The 19,917-nt window shown below is 51.5% G+C and overlaps 2 protein-coding genes across 3 annotated transcripts in view; both read right to left on the minus strand.

Annotated features, from left to right (window-relative positions):
• Positions 1–5,725, minus strand: part of SYN1 (synapsin I) — a 50,833-nt gene extending 45,108 nt beyond the window's left edge. Inside the window, exon 1 of one of the 2 annotated variants that reach the window (XM_043571029.1) lies at positions 5,193–5,725. In XM_043571029.1, the coding sequence (XP_043426964.1) occupies positions 5,193–5,569 (377 nt within the window). In that variant the 5' untranslated portion in view covers positions 5,570–5,725. The remainder of the gene's footprint in view (positions 1–5,192) is intronic. The other variant, XM_043571030.1, reaches the window with a different exon arrangement.
• A 4,337-nt stretch (positions 5,726–10,062) lies between these two features.
• Positions 10,063–15,477, minus strand: LOC122477199 (complement factor properdin). Its single transcript, XM_043570056.1, has 9 exons — positions 15,330–15,477; positions 15,098–15,248; positions 13,693–13,868; positions 13,088–13,258; positions 12,760–12,951; positions 12,391–12,564; positions 11,960–12,151; positions 11,692–11,803; positions 10,063–10,294 (listed from the first exon to the last, which is right to left on the minus strand). The coding sequence occupies exons 1-9, from the start codon at positions 15,406–15,408 to the stop codon at positions 10,129–10,131; spliced, it is 1,413 nt and encodes a 470-aa protein (XP_043425991.1). The 5' UTR covers positions 15,409–15,477; the 3' UTR covers positions 10,063–10,128.
• Positions 15,478–19,917: the final 4,440 nt, after the last annotated feature.

Here is a 19,917-nt window from a genome sequence, read left to right on the forward strand (position 1 = left end):
AAGGACTTACACAACGTTTGATTCACCAGTATGAGATCTCTCGTAACACTGCATCAAACCGAAGGACACACTTTACAGCAAAGGAGGTGCCAAATGGGCCCATGACCGTGGAATCAACTAATGACGTTATATACCACACCACCCGGAAGGTGCTGGCCTGAAACAACTTGTTGCGGCCACCGCTAAGATCCTAGCTTGGAAATGATACCACGAAAGAATGGGGCACCATCCTCTAAAACACCCGAAATCGACAACCCATCGTTTGTGCTGTGTTCCCAATGGGTAGAATACGCGGGTCCGGGAACTCAGAGGTGAAAGTAGGAGAGGCCCAGCTTACCATCAGTCCCAGTGATCCACTTTTGGAATGTGTGCTTCCTGTTCCCTCAAGGCTCTGCAAGGTTAGAGGTCCTGGTTCTCCAAGGGGTAACATGCTACCAGGGGACACGGCAAGAACTCTATTACATTCTAAGCTATGGATGCCACCTGGACACTTCAGGTTTCACATGCCAAACGGATATGAAGAGGAATGTATCGCTGTCTTCGCAGGGGTACATGACCTTGAACATCAGGAGGAGGTAGGGCTGCTATTGCACAGTGGGGGCAGGGAGGAATATGCATGGCACCCAGGTGATCCACTTAGGCATCTGTTGGTACTCCTCGTACGACTTTGGTGGCAAATGAACAAGTACAGCAGCCACAGCCTTGGAAGGGCATGGGGACCAAGGGCTCAGGGATCCCTCGAGGATGAAGGGATGAATCACTCATCGGGTAAGCCGCTGAGACCAAGAGAGGTGCTAGCTTGGGGTGAGGGGAACCTAGAATGTGTCGCAGAAGAAGGAGACCAATGCATATCATTTATTTATGCCACTTTTATCACGTGCAGCAGTGGGGGCTGTCGTTCATCCCACTAACCGTGTTCTTTCAAGCTTCCCCCAGGAAACAAGACCAATTACAGTCCTGTTCCCAGGCTGCAATGCTGCTCCCAGACAGGGTAAACTTACTCTAAGAAGCAAGTGAATCTGAGCAGTGCAAGGAGTAGACTCTGTGCTCCGCCCAGAACCTCACGCCTCCCACCTGCACCTTCAGGCCTACCCATCTCTCTCCGGGCTTCTGGGAATATGTGCTACTGATGGCCCCCAGTGCTGTCCCTCACTGGGAGTTGGCCTCTGCAGGAGGGATTTGCCTTCCCCACGATTATGCCTCCTTCCAGGGGGCAGCCTGTGGCTAATGGTTGACTGATGTAAGAATACAAAAGCCTGGATACCCCGCCCCAATTGGGGTAACTCTGAAGGGTCATTCTAGCTGCAGAGCTCCCCCAAAGGATTGGCTGAGGCTTCTGTTGTGGCTGCATCATCGCTCAACCTTTCCTTCTGCTAAATCCTGTTCCCTCACTCCTCCCCCGCAACAGGTGTTGTTCCCAAGAGCTCTCCCCAAGAAGACTGCACACAAACCTCAGAGTCTCAGGGCCTGCTTCCAGGGAAGTCTAAGAAAAGAAGCCACAGTAAGAGATATGGTTTATATAACCCACTATATACATAGATACATAATTACCTGCCCTATATATGTAATTTATATTATATGACATCTGTAATATGTTATACAGCAAATATAGTATGGCTTATATAATATATAACATATAATATATTTCATATCACATACTATGTGTATATGTACCTAGAAAGTATATAAATATACATATATAATTGGAAGAAAGCTTTAGTAAATTACCTTTACTGTGTGCAATGGAGTCTGATATTTCCTACTCTATTCTATTCCATTTCATGAAGAAAAACATACACATATATATGTATTATATACTATAAACCTATTATATAGCAAATGTATTATATAGTATATGTCACATATAATATATGGTATACATTACTGATTATATTTCTTGGAGTAACAGTTACACTAAATAATAATAATTGCACTTACAATGTGTAACATATTCTTCTTATGTTCTATTTTCATTTACACTGATTCATGAAGAAAATGAAATGCTGGTCACAAGCCAACAGGTGAGCCACAGTTTGAAAAAACACTGAACCAAATTATCTCTAAAAAGAGGAGATGAGTCTCAACTCAGAGTTCGCAACTTTAAGCCACAGAGGATTTGAGACCCAGGAGAGAACGAGAGGGGTGAGGTTTGGTGGGAAAGTTGTCAGACTCTATCTAAGTGTACAATCCATTACAGACTGTGCACAACTCCTCCTTTATTCCAGGCTGGAGTGCGGATGGTACTCGCTATGCCTGCAGGTTGGTGATGCAGAGGTCTCTGTTTGCCACGCGGAGCCTGATGTACACGGGATCTTTGTCCATCCCATCCCATCTATAGAAGACACTAAATAAACATTTGCTAGATTGACTGGAAGAAAAGACTAGCACAGCTGCTGGGGGTGTTCTGAGACACAGAAGGAGAAGGGAAGAACCTTTCACTGAATTCAGCAGGTGCTCAATGAATGCTTGTTGGAGTTGTGATTATGGAAAGGGGGAGGGTCTTGTCAGTATCTCGGAGACAATTGGTAAATGTTCAATTGGATGAAGGAAAACATGGCAAAGAACCTTCTTGGAGTATAGGAGTGGAGAAGGGAAGTCTAAAGGACGGTGGTTACCAATATACAGCAGGGGCCCCATTAAGGTTTGTTGACTTCAGTGGAGCAAAGTTAGCCAGGAAGATGGCTCCTGTGTGAGTGGGTGTTGGTGAAGGAATTAGAGCATGTGTTTAAGAACTGCTTTATGGATTGATGGAGCAAAGAGGATGTGGTTGTTTGAAAAGAATACAGTAAGAGATTAATAAATGCTTTTTGGATTAATTGGTTGGGGAAGAGCAGGTGGGAAGATGGCTACTAAGTGGGGGAAGGGACCTAGCCAGAATACAGTAGGTGCATATTATGAGCTTTCAGGATTGCCTAGTGTCAAAGGCAGGATGGAGATTGTTGAAGGGTGAATTGGGGCTACAAGGGGGGGAGGGAAAGAGGCACTGAATATAGGGTTCTTAGTATACAGTAAGTGCTCATTAAACAATTGTGGGCTTGAATGGACGAAAAGGCAAAAAGAATACAGCTGGTGGTTGGGGTTAGAAGGAAATGGCACTGAAGGAGAGTTCTTCCTGGTATATAGTAATGCTAAATGAATGCCTCCCACATTCTGACACATGGAAAGTATGCAATAAATATCTGTAGAATGAATAAATGGCTCTGAATAGAGAGAAAGGCTGCTGGGTAAAGGCTCCTGGGGTGGAGGGGTGATCTAACTAGTAAAAAGCTGGTAACTCAATAAATTTATATTGAAGTAGACCCCTGGAGAGAGAGCTCTTGAGTCGGGGCAGCAACTTCCAGACTTGGAAAGGGGATGTTGAGAACGGCCCTTATACAGTAGGAACTCAATAAGTGTTTACTGGCTTAAATAGAAGAAAGACCTTTTGGGGGCATGGACTTGAGATTGGGAGAGGGAATCCTAGGGACCCCGAGGGGAGTGGGAAAAGAGTAATCCTTATAAACTGGGCTCTAGATTTATCAAAAGAAAGAACCCTAGCTAGAGGCTTTATGACTGGCACAGGTTCTACTAGGGGTAAGGAAGGGGTATCTACTCCCTCCACAAAACAGTAACTGCACATATGCTCACCAGATCCACTAAAAGAAAAAGATTCTGGGAAGAAGGTGTGAACGTAGAGCACACAGATGGCACTCTATAAATGCTCACAGGAGCCATTGGAGGAAAAGGCACCTGGGGGAAGGTGATTAGAATCGAGCACCTAGCAAGGGATAAATAAATGCTCACTGGATCCATTAAAAGAAAAGGTCTTTGCGGGGGCGGGGGTTGGGATGGGCATACGATCATTGGATTCACTGGAGGAAAAGTCTTTTGTGGAAGGGAATGGGGATGCAGAAGATTGGTCCATGTAATGTTGATTATCCGTGATATAAAAGGCTTTTGGGGAGAGGGCACAGAATCAGGCACACAGTGGTGCTCCACAAATGCTCCAAGGAGTGATTAAAAAGAAAAGGTCTCTGGAAAGAGGATTGAAATGATGCATACAACAAGTGCTAGATACCTGATCACTGTATTAATGGGAGGTAAGCCTTTATGGAGAAGGTTGGGCCATGCAGAAGGTGTTCAACACATGCAGACTGAAGCCACTGGGGAAAGGGTTTGGGGATGGGGTCAACAGTAGGCACTCAATAAATGCTTGCTGAATATACTGGAGGAAAAAAGCTTTAGAGTAGGCTCACACAGCAGGCAGGTGATAAATGCTAGATGGGTTCACCAAAGGAAAGGTCTTTGAAGTAGCCTGAGAATGGAGGCTAAACGAGGCACTCAATCAATGCCTTCTAGATCCATCGTAGGAAAAGGATTTAGGGGAGAGTCTGAAGATGAGTCACACACAGAAGGTTAAAAATGCTTAGGGGACTCATTTGAGCAAAATACGTTCGAGAAAGGGGTTTGGAGATAGGGCATACATCAGGCACTTAATAAATGCGTCCTAGATCCTTGGGAGAAATAAGCCCTTGGAGAGGAGGCTTGGAGTTGGGACACACAGAAGGCATTCAATAAAGGCTCACAGGACCCATTAAAGGCAACACTTTTCGTGAGACCATGGGATGGGATACGCAGCAGGCAATCGATGTTCACTGAATAGCTTAAAAGGTCTTTGGGGAGAGGGCTGGGGTGGGGCACATACCACACTCTGGACACATGTTCGCAAGACCTATTAGAGAGAAGTCCTTCAGGCAAGGTTTGAGGGGGACAAGACACATAGCAAGCTCTCAATGTACGTTCACAAAATTCATGGAAGCCAAAGGCTTTGGGGAAGCGCTCCCGATAAGGCACACTGCAGGTACTTGATAAATGCTCACAGGGTCCATTAAAGGACAAGGCCTTTGGGGTGAGGGTTGGGGGGACAGGGAACATTTGGCTCTCGAATGCTCACAGGATATATTCAAGCCAAGGCTTTTGGGAAGGAGGTACACAGCAGGCGCCCGATAACTGCTCCCTGTATGGAGCGAGAAGGCCTGGGTGGGGGGGCAAGGATGGGGCACACAGGAAGCGCCCAGCATAATAATTTAAAGGAAGAAGGTTTGGGCAAGGGGGCCAGATGTCTGGCACACAAGCGGCGCTTGATTAAGTGCTCATCGTGGAACGATCTGGGGACCCAGGCCCGCGGGAAGACGTCCGCAGCAGTGGCTTACCAGTCGGTGTGGGGCTCGTCGATGACCAGCAGCACCCTGGCGGCAGCGCCCCCACGACCTGCGCCCCCAGAGCCGCCGCCCACCTGCTCGCTGAAGGTGGCAGCCGCGGCTGCCGTGGTCTGCTTGACCGCGTTGGACAACGACGAGAAGAAGCCACCACCCCCCGAAGACCCAGGGCTAGGGGCAGCCGGAGAGGCCACAGGGGCAGACACGGAGGCTCTCTCGGCAGTGGCAGTCGCGGAACCGGGTGTGGCTCCGGGGCTGGGGGCAGCAGGCGGCGGCGGGGGTGGCTGCGGGCGCTGCAGGTCTGTCATGTACCCATTTGGCAGATTGGCCATGAAGTTGCTGTCCGACAGGCGGCGCCGCAGGTAGTTCATGGCTGCGGCGCGGGGCAGGGGGTCCTAGGAGCAGTCTGGTCAGGAGCCGCGGGGGCGGACCGCGCGGGGCCCAGGAGCACAGCTGCGCTCTCAGGCACGACGCGACTCTTCGGTTGCCCGCTGCAGACTGAGGCAGCGCCGAGTCGCCGCCGCCGCAGCGCGGATGGTCGCGCCCGTACCCCCCTATCTCGCGCCCCGCATGGTGCTGTCCAGCTGGGCCAGCGGCGGCGCGGACGCGACCAAGGCGACCAGGAAGGGGAGTTTGCGAAGGAGCGGCGAGTGACGTCAGCGCGCCTTCAGTGCTGGGGCGGCGGTGGCGCGCGCCGGCAGGCGGGGGCGAAGGAGCTGTCCGTGGTGCTGAAGGCGGCAGTGCGCACGCGCCACGCCGCAACCTGTTTCCCCTCCCCCTCGTCCGAACGGGGATGCGCAATTTGGGGAGTGGGGGCGGGGTAGGTACTTGTTAGGAGGATTGGGGGTGAGTGGCCTGGCAAGACCCCCCACCCCGCCTCATTCTGGTCTTCGCACCCAGTCTCAGCCACACGCAGGATTCTCGGCAGATACTCAATTTCCAGTGTTGATGTTCACTACAGAAGTCATGTTGGGGGGGGGGGTGAGGTGGGAATGGAAGAACACGCAAAGACTCAAAAGTAGAGAAATAACCTCACCGCGACGGGTGGGGGCCACACGCAGTACCTTGGAGGTGGGGGGGAGATTAACTTCCCATATCCATACAGGCTCAGCTAGGCAGACAGAGGATGCGGGGGCGGCATCGACAGCATCAGATAGGCAGACTTGGACACTTGGGTGGGGTACATACCCTTTCAGGGGCCTGGAGGCACACAAGAATGACACAAACGTGGGGAAACATATGGACACACACAGAAGTAAAGAAACACACGGAGGCACGTACAGATAACCCACCGATCTAGGTCTGTAGGCATACACAAGCCCAGGGTAACACACATGTGCATGCATGCACACATGCACGCATATCAGCCTATACACACACAGTCACCACACTGACACACAGAGACCCAGAGAAACGCACACGAACATGCACACCCAAATTACATACCCATAGACGATCGTGATAAACCTAGATCTGCCACACAGACACATCACCTGAAGCTCTAGCTCCCCACCCCGTGGCCCTACACACACACGTGCACACACACACACACACACACACACACACACACACTCAGTCTATATGTCCCCATCCCTCTGCCCTGGACAAGCCAAAAACCACCATAACCACCTGGTATCATCGGTGCCCATCGTTGTCTCCCCTGGACCAGAGAACTTTCCACAGACTTTTCCTAGGGTATGCACACAGTAGGTGTCAAATAATGTTTGCCACACGAGCAAATGACCTGTATAGTCCAGGCAGAGGTGGGCTGTGGAAGCCATCCTGACAGCTCCTGTAGGATCCTGACTACAGTGAAAGCACAAATCCATTTAAAAGCAATCATTTGTTGACAGCACCCAATGCTTAACTAAGGTATTGTCTCATCCAACCCTCACAACAATCCTGTGGGGTGGGCAACATTGCTACTTTACAGATGAAGGAATCCAAAACTCCAGTTCATTCCCAAAGGGCCATGTTGACTTTGTGATCCATGCATTTCTTAAATAGAATGTGCTAGAAAGAGGTGCCAGTGTGGCTGGAACAAAGTGAGCAAGGGAGTTTGTGGCAGGAGATGGCGTCAGACTGCTTAGCAGGGACCAGACTGAGCAGGTTCTTGTGGGCCGCAGGGAGTGATGGGGGTGGACCAAGTGAGGTGGAAAAAGATATGGTAAGAAATAGGCAGATTTGGAGTCTCTTCTGCCTGCAGGATTTTCAGTTGAATCATCCACCCGTTCTTCATTTGTTCATTCTTTATTCATTAGATCCTTGGCCTGTTTAAACAAGGTAGTGATGGGGTGGAGCCCAGAGTCAGAGTGCTTGAAGTTCAAACTAGACCTCCACCATACCCTTGGGAAAGTGACTTAACCCCTCTGAGACTTGGTTTCCTCATCTGTCAAAATGATCAACTGACCCACCTGTAAGGGGGTGTGTGTGTGGGTTGGAGACGACCTCTATATTTTTGCATGTGCTGTGGCTTCTGCCAGGAATGTCCTTTACCTCTCTCTCTCAAGGATATCTTTGGCCAAGGTCTCCAGGAAGTCCCCTCGTCCAGGACTCAGATTCCATCTCTTCTTCCCCCAGCCTCCCACAGTCTTCAGGTCAAATTCTTCTTTTTCTACTCCCTCCTCCGTGCCAGGCAGCCTCAGTCTCACTCCTGGGTCTTTTATTTGGCTATTCCTTCCCTGTCTTTCCTGGATGCTCTCTCTGCATTCCATCTCCCAGTGTCCCCCAGATGGGGAACTCCCCATTAGTCAGGTAATTTCCCAACATGTAGAGGTATGTGTTTCCCAGTTTTTTGCTCAATAACTGAAGTAAACAGGCTGTGTGCGGGACCTGTGGTGGCCTCTCCGGGGGGACAGGAGCAGGTGCAGGTCTACAGATCTTTCTGGCTCCTCTCAGGGCCAGAAGTTGGGGAACTTAGGAATCTGTCTCCAGACTGCCTCTTCCCGGGGCCCCCATTCCTAGGTTTCTACTATTCACGGCCCCCAGCATCATTCCCTTTCTCTAGGTGGCTCGATCCCCAGAAATACATGTTTTCTAGATTGTTTTACAGAAGAATGAGGATTCCCCTCAAGAGTGTCTCAACTCCCTGAGGCAGAGGTAAGGCTCCACTGCACTGTCTCCATCTTCTCCAGCAGGAATGAATGAACCGAAGGGGTTCCAGGAATGATTTTCTTTGTTGTGCACTGGTGAGCAACGACCCTGAGACACACACACCTGACATATGTTCGTAATCAGTATCGTACCCGTGTTTATAATGCACACTCACACATATCCATGGCACATTAACGCACATGTACATGCGTGCATGTGCACACACACACACACACACACACATCTATAATTCAGATTGTTATGGCGCACACATGGCTGTAACTTTAAATGCATTCTGCATACACTCAATACATCCTTAATTCTTGCCCAGACCCATAGGTCTGCATATCACACATACACAAAGATATGTCTCATAATGCACAAACTTCCACTTTCTTGTAAACACAGACCTCTCATACCCTGTGGTAGCGACCAGAATCACTCACTTCAGCTCAGTCTTCCCAAGATGACCAAAAATTCATCAACTTTGTCTTTACTTCCACCCATCAACTGACCTATTTTACAGAGGGAAATCGACCCAGAGAAAGTAGCACCCTGACAGACTCCAGGTGTCATGAATCTTTCATCTGAACCCTTTCACAGAGGGGTCCCTCCACTCACAGCACACATGGGGCTTCAAATGTTCAGCCTACTCTCTTTCTGTGCTTCAGTTTACTCCTTTGTAAATGGGAATGATGATAATATCGACCCTCTTAGGTTTGTTGTGGATTAAATGAATTCATGATGCTATGCAGTCTTAAAACACTAACCAGGCACACTAGGTATTAGCTAATTCCACAGTTATGATGATTCTTAGGATTTATCTCATCACAAGGGGCTCAGAATTCAGTAAATGCGAATTGGTGCAAAATCGAATGAGCAAATGCTAACAGTATTAGTGTCTGGGTTTGTTCCCTTCATTGTGGAGACACGTGCCGTTCTGACTCCTCTTCTCTATTCTCCATGATGTCCAGCGCTATTGTTAGTATACAGTAGGCGTTGATAAGTGTTGAATACATGTTCAAACGAAAGGATCACATATTCTGACTTTGTTCCCTCGCTCAGATGTCCTCTCCTTCTACCAGCCCTCCTCCACCCCAGATGCCCAGACTTAGTTCTAGTATACAGTAGACGCTATCAAGTGTTGAATGAATGTACAAATACCAAAGGAATCTGTGTCTGGGTTTGTCCCGGGGGCTCCTTCTGGCAGATGCTGACTCTAGCTTCTGTTTGCTCCTGCCCCAGCTCAGAGCACCTCACAGGCACTTCCTCGGTCCACCCCCGGCCATCCCCCCACTTGCGGTCTCGCGGAGCTATTTCGTCTCTGCTAATTGTAGCATTGGAGCAGGGCTGTTGGGAGTGGGTGGGTGCAGGTGTTCGAGCGGCGGGGTGCCAACCACAGGCATGCCTCTGCCGCCTTTGCCGCGGTTCAATGCCGAATTAACGCGGAACCGCCAGCCGAGAGGCTCTGGCGGGTGGAAACCTGGGCACGTCGGCCAATCAGAAAGTGCCTGCCAGGGCGAGTAGCCAACCAGGAAACCCGTAACGCGGAGCTCTGCAGAGGAACGTGCTGTACTGGCCAAGGGCGCTGCAGAAGGCGGGAGGAGGGGGGGGCGCGCAGACGCTGGGATCAAGACGGCCACGAAGGGACCGATACTCGCTTTCGCTCCTGCCAAACTATGGCCAGAGCGGAAAATACTATTTTCCACAACAAGCCGCTGCTACTCTGCCCGTGCTGTGCCCTTTGGCTTAGAAGATGGTATTGCCCCCCTCCTGGGGAAGAGATCCATTTATTGAAGTTTGGGAGGTCCGGGGGTCAGAGTGGGAGAGAGAGGTGTTAGAGCTTCTCATCCTCAGGGTCTATGCATTCAGGCACGTGTAGACAGGGCCGTTTCTCCTCCACCACCGCCTTCTGCCCCTGCAGCATCTCGCACAGTGTTGATGGCTTCCCCCAGAAGGTCACGTTCTTCTCACCCTGACCTTCGACCACGGTAATGGTGGGCCTGGGGCATTAGAGGGGAATGGAGGGGAGAAGCTCAAGGAAGGCAAGAATGCATTCAACAAATTCTTATTGAGTGCCTACTGTGCCTACTGAGTGCCCAACACTATTTTCTGGCTATGAGATATCAGGCAATTTCTGTGTCTTCCCTCTGCTCATCTGAAACATGGGAATAATTGGCATAATGATAATACCCACCTTACTGGGCTGAGTGAGGATAACTGAGTTAATTTAGATAAAATGCTCAGAGTACTGTCTGGTACACAGTAAGTGCTCAATAAATGCTGGTAATTGTTACTTATTGACAAGAGTTACCCTCTCCTACTTTCCAAATCCTTTACATCTCTCTCTATTGCCCACTGGAAAAGACGCCAGATGCCTTGCCCTGATATTCGAGACCTTGTTTTTGGGCCCACATGCCTGCCCCAAGCCAACCTCTCTCTCTTCCATTTCATCTGGACTTAGTCCCACGTCCAGAATAGTCTTTGCCTGGCTTATTCCTCCCACAAGGCAAGCACTCCATTCATCTGCTCTCACTCCAGTCCCCTCATTCAAATCCATTCGTTTCCCCACTCTGTCAAGTGCTTTCTGCCTCCACTCAACACCTGTAACTCGTTTTCAAGATCCCCTAGAAACCCCAGAGCCAGAGACCAGTCCCCAGATGGCAGGCCTTCCATGAGTTGAGAACGGCCCACTCAATCTAGTGGCTTGGTGTATCTGGAAATACAGAAGGGATGAGTGGGCGTTTTAACCCTCTCCAACACCTGGGCCACCAGGAAACACTTTGGGCGGCTGGTCACCTATGTCCAGGACTCTGCTCACACAGTAATGAGACTGGGAATGCCCCTCCTGCCAGGAGAGACCCGATAAGCTTCCTGGGCCTGGGTCAAGATGGCAGCCCCTTATCCATGCCCCAACTGTTCCACATTTGCCTTCTGTCAGGGCTCTGCTGACCTGGATCCTTTGGGGGACCCAAGGGACCTGGGTTCTGTGGGCCTATGATTGTTGCCAAAAAGGCCTTCAAGTGCCTTGGGGCAGTGAGACGTTGAGTGAGATGTGGGTGGCTGAAGGAATGAATAAGTGAATGAAGGCTTGAGTGACAGAAGGAGCAAATGGAAGCATGGGTAACCGAGAGAGTGAGAGCACACGGTCGCAGGAAGGACTGGGGGGATGGGGGAATGGCTGAGTGACTGAATGAGAGGCTCAGAGGGCACAGAGGGCACAATTCTCCCCTCAGTATTCTCTTTCTCAGCTGCTTCCTTAGTTTCTTTCCTCTTCCTGCAGGTGAGAGGTGGCAATTGTCAGGGCAGGCACCTTAGACCCAGGAATGGACGCCCTGGTTGCAGGGAGCTGAGCAGACTCTCCCGCCCCCTCCTGGGCACACTGTATCCCCTCACTTACGGGAACTTGGGGAGCGGGGCCGTGCAGAGGCGCTGGCGGGTTTGTACAGGGTTGGGTTTACACGGGGGCATGCACAGCCCCCAGCTACTCCACTCCGACCATGAGCCTTTCCCTGCAAGGAGTCAGAATGAGAGGTCTCAGTGGGGTGGGGAATGAGAGAGAGAGAGAGAGAGGTGGCAGGGACATGGGGTCCATGGTAGAGTCAGAACCGCCCCCTTCACTGCATGGGCGGCCCCAGCCTCACAGGCTCATCTGCAGGGGCACTCACAGGGGCAGCGCTGGATGTTATAGCAGTGACGGATGTCTTGTTGTTCCCCGATGCACCGCTGCCCGTCAAACTTGCGGCCCTTGCAGCTCCGAGAGCGTGTCTGCTGGCCAGGGATCGCCTCACAGCTGATAGTTTTTATGTTCCGACGGGAGCAGGGGCTCCACTGCCCCCAGGGCCCCCACTCTCCGTTCACTGCAGAGACAGGGGCAACCAGAGAAGGGGCCAGTGAGGGGATCCAGAGGAAGGAATGAAGACTGGGGGAAGGAGCGGGGGGTGAGCAGATGTGTGGATGGGGGATCAGAGGTGGGACTGAGGCACCAGGGCCAGGAATGGGGGAGTCAGAGGCAGGAACAAGGCATTAGTAGCAGGAACTGGGCAGCAGAGATGGGTGAGGGCTAAGGCATGGCGACAATACATCTTGAGGTACTGACCTGGGCAGGGCTCGGCCGTGTTGCAGATTAAGGTCCGGACGTCATCACCAGCACAGAAGGGGCCCCCATGCTGGGGCTTAGGGTGATCACATGTCCGTCGTTCCAAGATCTGGCCCAGGCCACAGGTCACAGGGCAGGGGCTTATAGGGCTCCATGGTCCCCAGCCACCAGCCACTGTTGGGGTGGGGGATGAAGTGAGAAGAAAGTCCACCTCAATCTTCCCCTCAGCCCCTAGACCCTCGAGGCAGACGAACGAAGCCCCAGTGAAGAGCTCCATGGTCACGTGGCCTAGGATCTCTATCCCCTGAAATGGCAGAGCGTCTGTGCCCGAGTCAAGAACAGAGTGTCAGAGGCCTCATCCCTGTGTACCTGGGCAGGGTGGCAGGCCGGAGCAGGTGTGCTGTTCACTGTCTGGCCCCGGGCAGGGATTTCCAGGAGGCTCCTTGGACGGCTTAGGTGCAGAACACGTGCGGCTTCGTATCTCCACAGGTTTGCTGGGTCCACCGTGGCAGGAACCCGAGCAGGGGCCCCAGGGACCCCAGGCAGCCCAGGCCCCGTGTACTGTGGCGGGACAGGGCGGGGAGATGCTAAGTGTGGTCATGCATGCTGAAGTCCTCCGGCCCTGGCAGTTCCCTGCTGGAACCCCCAGACCCACCCCAGGTGCCTGCATCAGTGCCCTGTGGTTGCCTTCACTCACTGGGGCAGACCTTCTGGGTGTCGCAGGGTTCTGACTCCTGTGGCTTTCCTGGGCAGTGGCCCCCACACTTGGGGGTGGGGTGATCACATGTTCGCTGACGGGTCCGGGTCCCTTTGGAACAGGTGACAGAGCAAGCCGTCCAGGGACCCCAGTTGGACCAGCCACCCATCTCTGTGGGATAGAAGGGAGGGGGACAGGATGGAAATGGGGGCATCATGCGGGGGTCCTCGCTTCCTCACGTGCCCCACATCCTCTGCCACACTTGGTGCAACATCATTGCTCCTCCGGACTCTTGCAGTAGCCTTCACACCGGTCCCCTCTGCTTCAGCCCTCACCACATACAATCTGCCCTCCTCCTGACAGTGAGAGGGATGTCACAAGCCAAGTCCACTCACGTTCCCCGTCTGCCCACGACCACAGAATAAAAGCCAGCATCCTTTTCCTAGCCCACAAGGATCAGTTCCCCTTTGATGTCGCCTCCCACAACTCTCCTCCAGCCACACCGGCCTGTTCCTTAGTGCCTCACACACATCAGGCACAGTCCTGCCCTTAGGGCCTCTGCCCTGATTGTTCCCAGGGTCGCCTGCCTTGGGGATCCTCCTCACCAGGACAGCACGGGTGGTCCTCACAGGCCTGCAGCTCCCACTCGAGGGTCCCAGGCTCGACCTTCTCAGAGCACTGCCCATCCCAGCCTATGCAGCGCCGGTGCCGTAACTGGGATCCCTTAGTGCAGGTCACCGAGCAGGGGCCCCACGCAGACCACGGCGACCAACGTGGAGGCCTGCAGAGAGGAGCACATATGTCTCATCCTGGCTGGAGCTGGCAAGGATGATGTACTGGACTACAGAGTGTGGGCAGGCACAGGGCGGGGGCGCAGGCTGAGTGTATGTGGAATGGATTGGTCAGAGTACCTACCTCTTTAGGGATGTCAGGGATTAAATGGGAAGAGGAGGGCACGCAGTAAGCACTTAACGATATCATTGACGTTCACGATCGGGGACCTGGAACCCTTTGAGGTCCCCCAAGGATAGTGCCAGGCATGCAGTAAGCAAATATAAGGACTAGGGGCCCAGACCTGCTGTCAGAAACCTGCCAGGCCACCACCGTACATGGTAGCTGGTAAACAGGAAGTGCTTCATAAACAGGAGCTATCAACCCAGTGAGCTTAGAGACCTGGTCAGAAACACCCCAGATCTATCCCCAACTCCCTGCACAGCATAATACTAAACTGATGTGAACTGTTGACACGACTAGGGGCCCAGAGCTGCCTTCAAAACTTCCCAAGCTCCCCTTCCATAGGGTGTATCTAGGATATACAGTAAACTGTTAGAAAACATGTTTGGCATACAGTAAGGGTTAAATACATGTAGGCTGGCATCATGATTGGGAGACTAGAGACACCCTCAGAAATCCTCCAGCTACCCATGACCTCTGCAATGCATCCAGTGTGCTGGGAGTACTCAACGAACAACGTGAAGTGTCATCATAACTAGGGGCTACTCAGGAGCCTGGAGCTGCCCTCACAATTCCCCAAACTCTCCCACCCCCACGACACGTCTGTATACAGTAAGTACGCAGTATGAGCTGAAATCACAATTAGGGGATGTGAGCTACCTTCAGAATACCTGAGCTGTACTCCACCCACGATGCTTCCAGTATGCAGGAAGTTCTCAATACCCAAGCTTTGGCAGTGGTTCTCAACCCGGGGTGGTTTTGCCCCCCGGGTGGGGGGACAATTGGCAATGTCTGGAGATAGTTTGGTTGTCGCGATTGGCTGGGGGAGTTGCTACTGGCATCAAGTGGGAGGACAGGGAGGCTCCAGAGTACAGGTTTTGCAATGCACAGGTCAGCTCCCTACAACAAAGAATGTTCCAGCCCCAAATGTCAACAGAGGCTGAGAACCTCTGGGCTGTGGTCCTGATCAGGGCCTTGGAGTCGCCCTTGGAAATCCCAGAGGAGCAAAGGCCCCAGTTGTGGGTGGCCTCTCCTGCAACCCCCGTGCCCCCTCACCTGCATGCTTGGCACAGCTTGCTGCCAGGCTTCTGGAAGGCGTAGGCAGGGTTGAGGCAGCAATCATTCACACTGACACCTCCCCCCAGGAGGCCCATGCACTTGCCTGTGGCTTCCTCATACTGGGTGAAGCACAATACAGGGTCTGAGCCTGGAACAGGGTTGGGGGGGGGGCATGGTCAGGGCTGTCATGGGCCCCGGCACCCCAGGGCGCCCTCACGCACTCACTCACCTGTGGCTGGCAGCAGGGCGAGCAGCAGCGGCAGCGGCAGCAGTGGTAGCAACCGAGGGGCCTGTGCTCGGGCGGGCATGTTGAGCACTGCACCCCAGCAGCTCTGCCCTCCGCCAGAGAGGAGGCCTGGCTTTGTATGGGCTGACCCGGCTCTGGAATCAGTGGGAAAGAGGAACCGGGCCAGGAGGAACTGGGAGGGGGAGGGCAGTTGGGGGGGGAGGGGAGGGTGTCGTGCAGGGTCCCCGAAGCTTCAACCTCTTTCCTGTCACCTCTTCCCCTGGAGGCCTCCTGCTCTGCTCTCCCCTCCCTACTTCCTGCCTCACTCTTGGTCCGGTTTTGCTCCTCACTGTATCCCTGGCACCCGCACCCTGCCCAGCAACCCTTGAGTACTCAGTCAGTGCTCCCTGGTCACATCCTTACTGAGAGGAAATGGAGCATACACTTGCTATCTGGGTGACCTTGGGTAAGTCACTTGAACCTCTCTGAGCCTCAGTTTCTCCAACGGTAAAAAGCAGTCTGTACCACAACGATAGTGTCAACCTCAAGTGGGGGTTGGACGACGGGAAATGAGTGTAGGGTGCTCAGTGTGTCCCTCCTCATTGGATCGAGGTAATTGCTTCATCCTCCTCTTTCCTGAAAGTGAGGTTCTCTGTGGTCAGCATGGGGAAGGGCGGTCAGCACAGGGAAGTGAGAAGGGGAAGTGAAAGTATGGGAAAAGGGGTGTGGGAGTGAAGTGGGACTATCCACTGTCCCAGGTGGGGGCAGCTGGGGCCTGGGGAGGGGGTGGTTGGGAAGGACCGAGCTTGACCACGATCCATCGAGTAACTGGGGTGGGTAACAAGCCCCGCCCTGAGCCTGTATCACGGAGTTTGTTGCAAAGACTGGGACTTTCAGATTCTTAAAAGTCCTTAGAACAGTGCCTGGCATACAGTAGGTGCTGCTTGTTAAATACATTCACTCAACGTGTATTGAGCATCTATTGGGAGTCGGATGCTGTTCTTGGCACTCGATGGAGCAGAGCATAAGATGGCCCCAAATCCTGGCCCTCTAGGGGCTTACGCTCTAAAAGAGGAGACAAACAAAAAAGGTCATCTCCCTCACAGAGGCTTTCTCTAGCTACCCTTTTGTATGGCACTCCTGTCACTCTGTAGCCCAGGGGCTCTCAAACCTTAGTGTGCATCAGAATTATCTGGAAGATCTGTTGAATCACAGATTGCTGGGCCCCACCTGTTTCTGATTCTGTAGGTGTGGGGTAGGACTCAAGAATGTACATTTCTAGGGGTGCCTGGGTGGCTCAGTCAGTTAAGCATCCGACTTTGGCTCAGGTCATGATCTTGTGGTTCGTGAGCTCAAGCCCCACATTGGGCTCCACACTGATAGTGCAGAGCCTGCTTGGAATTCTCTCTCTCCTTCTGTCTCTCTCAAAATAAACAAATAAACTTAAAAAAGGTTAAAAAAAAGAATATAGATTTCTAGGGATGCCTGGGTGGCTCAAACATCCGATTCTTGATTTCAGCTCATGTCATGATCTCATGATTTGTGAGATTGAGCCCCGTGTTGGGCTTTGCACTGTCAGTGCAGAGTCTGCTTGGGATTCTCTTTCTCTTTCTTTGTCCCTCCCCTGCTCACACTCTCTCTCAAAATAAATAAACATTAAAACAAAAAGAATGTGCATTTCTACCAGGCTCCCAGGTGACACTGATGCTGCTGGTCTGGGGACTACACTTTAAGAACCATTCTAGTCACTGAAACCTCTTTCTTTGTAGGTCTCATCTATAAAAACAATTCTGCATGCTCCTTCTTTTACTGTTAATAATTAAGTCCTCTTCAGCCCCTTGTTGATGCAGGTAAAACTGAGCTCCACGGACCTGCTCTTTTCTTTTTTCTCATAAGCCCTGATGGGTGAAACTCCAGAGCCCACTTTAAGAACAGGAAGTTCTTTAATTAACAAAAAAGAGTCTGGGGTGCCTGGGTGGCTCAGTCAGTAAAGCATCTGACTTCGGCTCAGGTCATGATCTCCAGGGTTCGTGAATTTGAGCCCTGCGTTGGGCTCTGTGCTGACAGCTCAGAGCCTGGAGCCTGCTTTGGATTCTGTCTCCCTCTCTCTGCTCCTCCCCTACATGTGCTGTCTCTCTCTCTCAAAAATACATCAACATTAAAAAAAGTCTAAGAAAGTTAGGAAGGCCGGGTGTCATTTCCTCTGCATTCATGGAGGGAGAGGTACCGTTCTGCAAATTAAAACAAGGTAATAGAATTTGATCGGGTCAGGTGTTAAAAGAGAACTTTCGCAAGGATGTTGGTCTTGTGTTATGGGTGATATGTTGACATTTGTATCCGTTACAGATGTACTGTTTCCTGAGAACATAAGCCTGTCTTTGAAAGTATGCTTTGAACAAAGGGATCTTGTTAAGATTCCAAGATTCAAACATCAGCTCGGTGTTAATCCTGCAGAAACAAACTCCCCAAGAAACCTGTGATTCTGGTTGGCTGTTTTATCTAATCACCCGTTGCCCTGGTAATAATGATAGAATTGATAGTTCTTTTGTGCCTAAACTGTATACTCCTAGGACTCCCTGTGGAACAGGGGTGTTGGTGCTTCCATCTTCTTCCACGTTTGGCAATAAAATGACTCTGAAGATTTATTATTTCAACGGAGTGAGAGATTCTTGTCCCACGTAATTATTGCACTGCCGCCTGATATGATGTATTTATCTGTTTCTTTCTTGTCCATTACCATCACCCTCACTAAAATGCCTGCTCTCCAAAGGGCAGGGATTTGTGCCTGGCTTGGTAACTGCTGTGCCGCAGGGCTCAATAAACAGGCGCCGAATGAATAAATATGTGAAATCAACAAGACTCTAGAGATTCTGACAAGTGCGATGAAACAGAGTCTGGGCAGGTGGTAAAAACGTGGGCAACGCCGCTGAGGGGATAAGTAGAGTCTCAAGGGCCGGCACTGGACCGGACTTCCTGGAGACTTCACCTTGTGCCAGGTAAAACCCCGGGAACTCCAGCGTTTCAAGTTTTGGAGAACTGGGAGAAGCCAGCACAGGGGACAGAAGAGGCAGGACCCGTAGAGGAAGTGACTTTCTCCCAGGCCTGGCATATTTGCTCTGTGGTCTCTCATACAGTCTCATTTGGCCTTGGTCATTTTCTCTCTTTTTTTTTTTAAACACAGTTACACACAGTTCTGGATCTCTAGTCTCTACTAGAGCGTCTTAGGAGCAGGGCTCATTTACATATTTGGTCTCACAGCCTCTCAGACTTTCCTTCACACACTCAGGGAGTCATTTTCTCTGTCATGGATTCCTGGTCTCCTACAAACAGCCACACACACACACACACACACACACACACGTCTTACAGCCTCCCTCATCTGGCCAGTAACACCACCATGTCCTCTTACCAGTTTTTCACATGCACACAACACAGTCACACCTTTAGATGTTTCTACCACTTAGTCACATATCAGAATAGTCACTGATTTATAGCCCCTGCTGGTCTTTCATGGACTTTCTCGCACACAGACAAAATCGCCATCTCTCCCACCTCTTCTCACCCGAGCCCCCATCCATCTCACACAGCCACAGTCGCCGATGGTAGCTAAGGTGCACACGCATGCAGTCATACGGTATCTCAGACACTGTGTCAGTCACCTCGTGTCATGTTTCTTCTCCAGCGGCGTTCAATATACCCAGTCCTGATTTACAGCCTTTAACAGTCTCTTGCAAGGAGGTTCACATACTCAGACCATCTGTATCTCAGATGCTGTCTCGGTCACCTGTTCACTGTCACGGTCATGTTTCTTCAGTCAGCCTCTGCCATCTGTAGTCACCAATTCTCAACTGCTATGAGGCTCTCAGTGTCACACACACACACACACACACACACACATGGTCTCTCATGGCCTTGGTCCTTCACACCATCTTTCCTTAGCAGGGACACTTGAACACAGCTACAGCCTTGCCCACTTCTCCCACATACCAATCCCATGGCCTCCCAGGGCCTCATTTTCTGATTTTCACACACATTAAAACCTCTAACTAGGGGCACCTGGGTGGCTCAGTGGCTTAAGTGTCCGACTTCGGCTGAGGCCGCGATCTCACGGTTTGTGAGTTCAAGCCCCACACTGGGCTCTCTGCTGTCAGTGCAGAGCCCACTTCAGATCCTCTGTCCCCTTCTCTCTCTGCCCCTCCCCAGTTTGTTCTCTTTCTCTAAATAAATACACTTAAAAAATATAAAAAAAAAAACCCTCTGATTAAAGTCCCACATGAGATGTTTCACAGACTCGCTCACTGCTGGGCTGTTGATTCTCTCTCACACAGTGCCGTGTTCCTTCTCGGCTCTCACTCACAAACACTCATGTGGTCTCTCGTACTGTTTCAGTCACTCGGCCTCGCCATCATTTTCTCTCCTGCTGTCACAGTTCCCCCTGAGCCTCCGGGCTAGACTGGAGTAGAAACTGTAATCAATCTTCCACTCGTCTCAGGTATACACACACACACACACACACACACACAGAGGCACACAAAGCACACGTACACATGCACATGCACACTTTGCAGCCTCACGCTTCCCTGGCCAGAGC

This window comes from Prionailurus bengalensis, chromosome X (genome assembly GCF_016509475.1).
Source record: "Prionailurus bengalensis isolate Pbe53 chromosome X, Fcat_Pben_1.1_paternal_pri, whole genome shotgun sequence".
NCBI classification, from domain to species: Eukaryota; Metazoa; Chordata; class Mammalia; order Carnivora; family Felidae; genus Prionailurus; species Prionailurus bengalensis.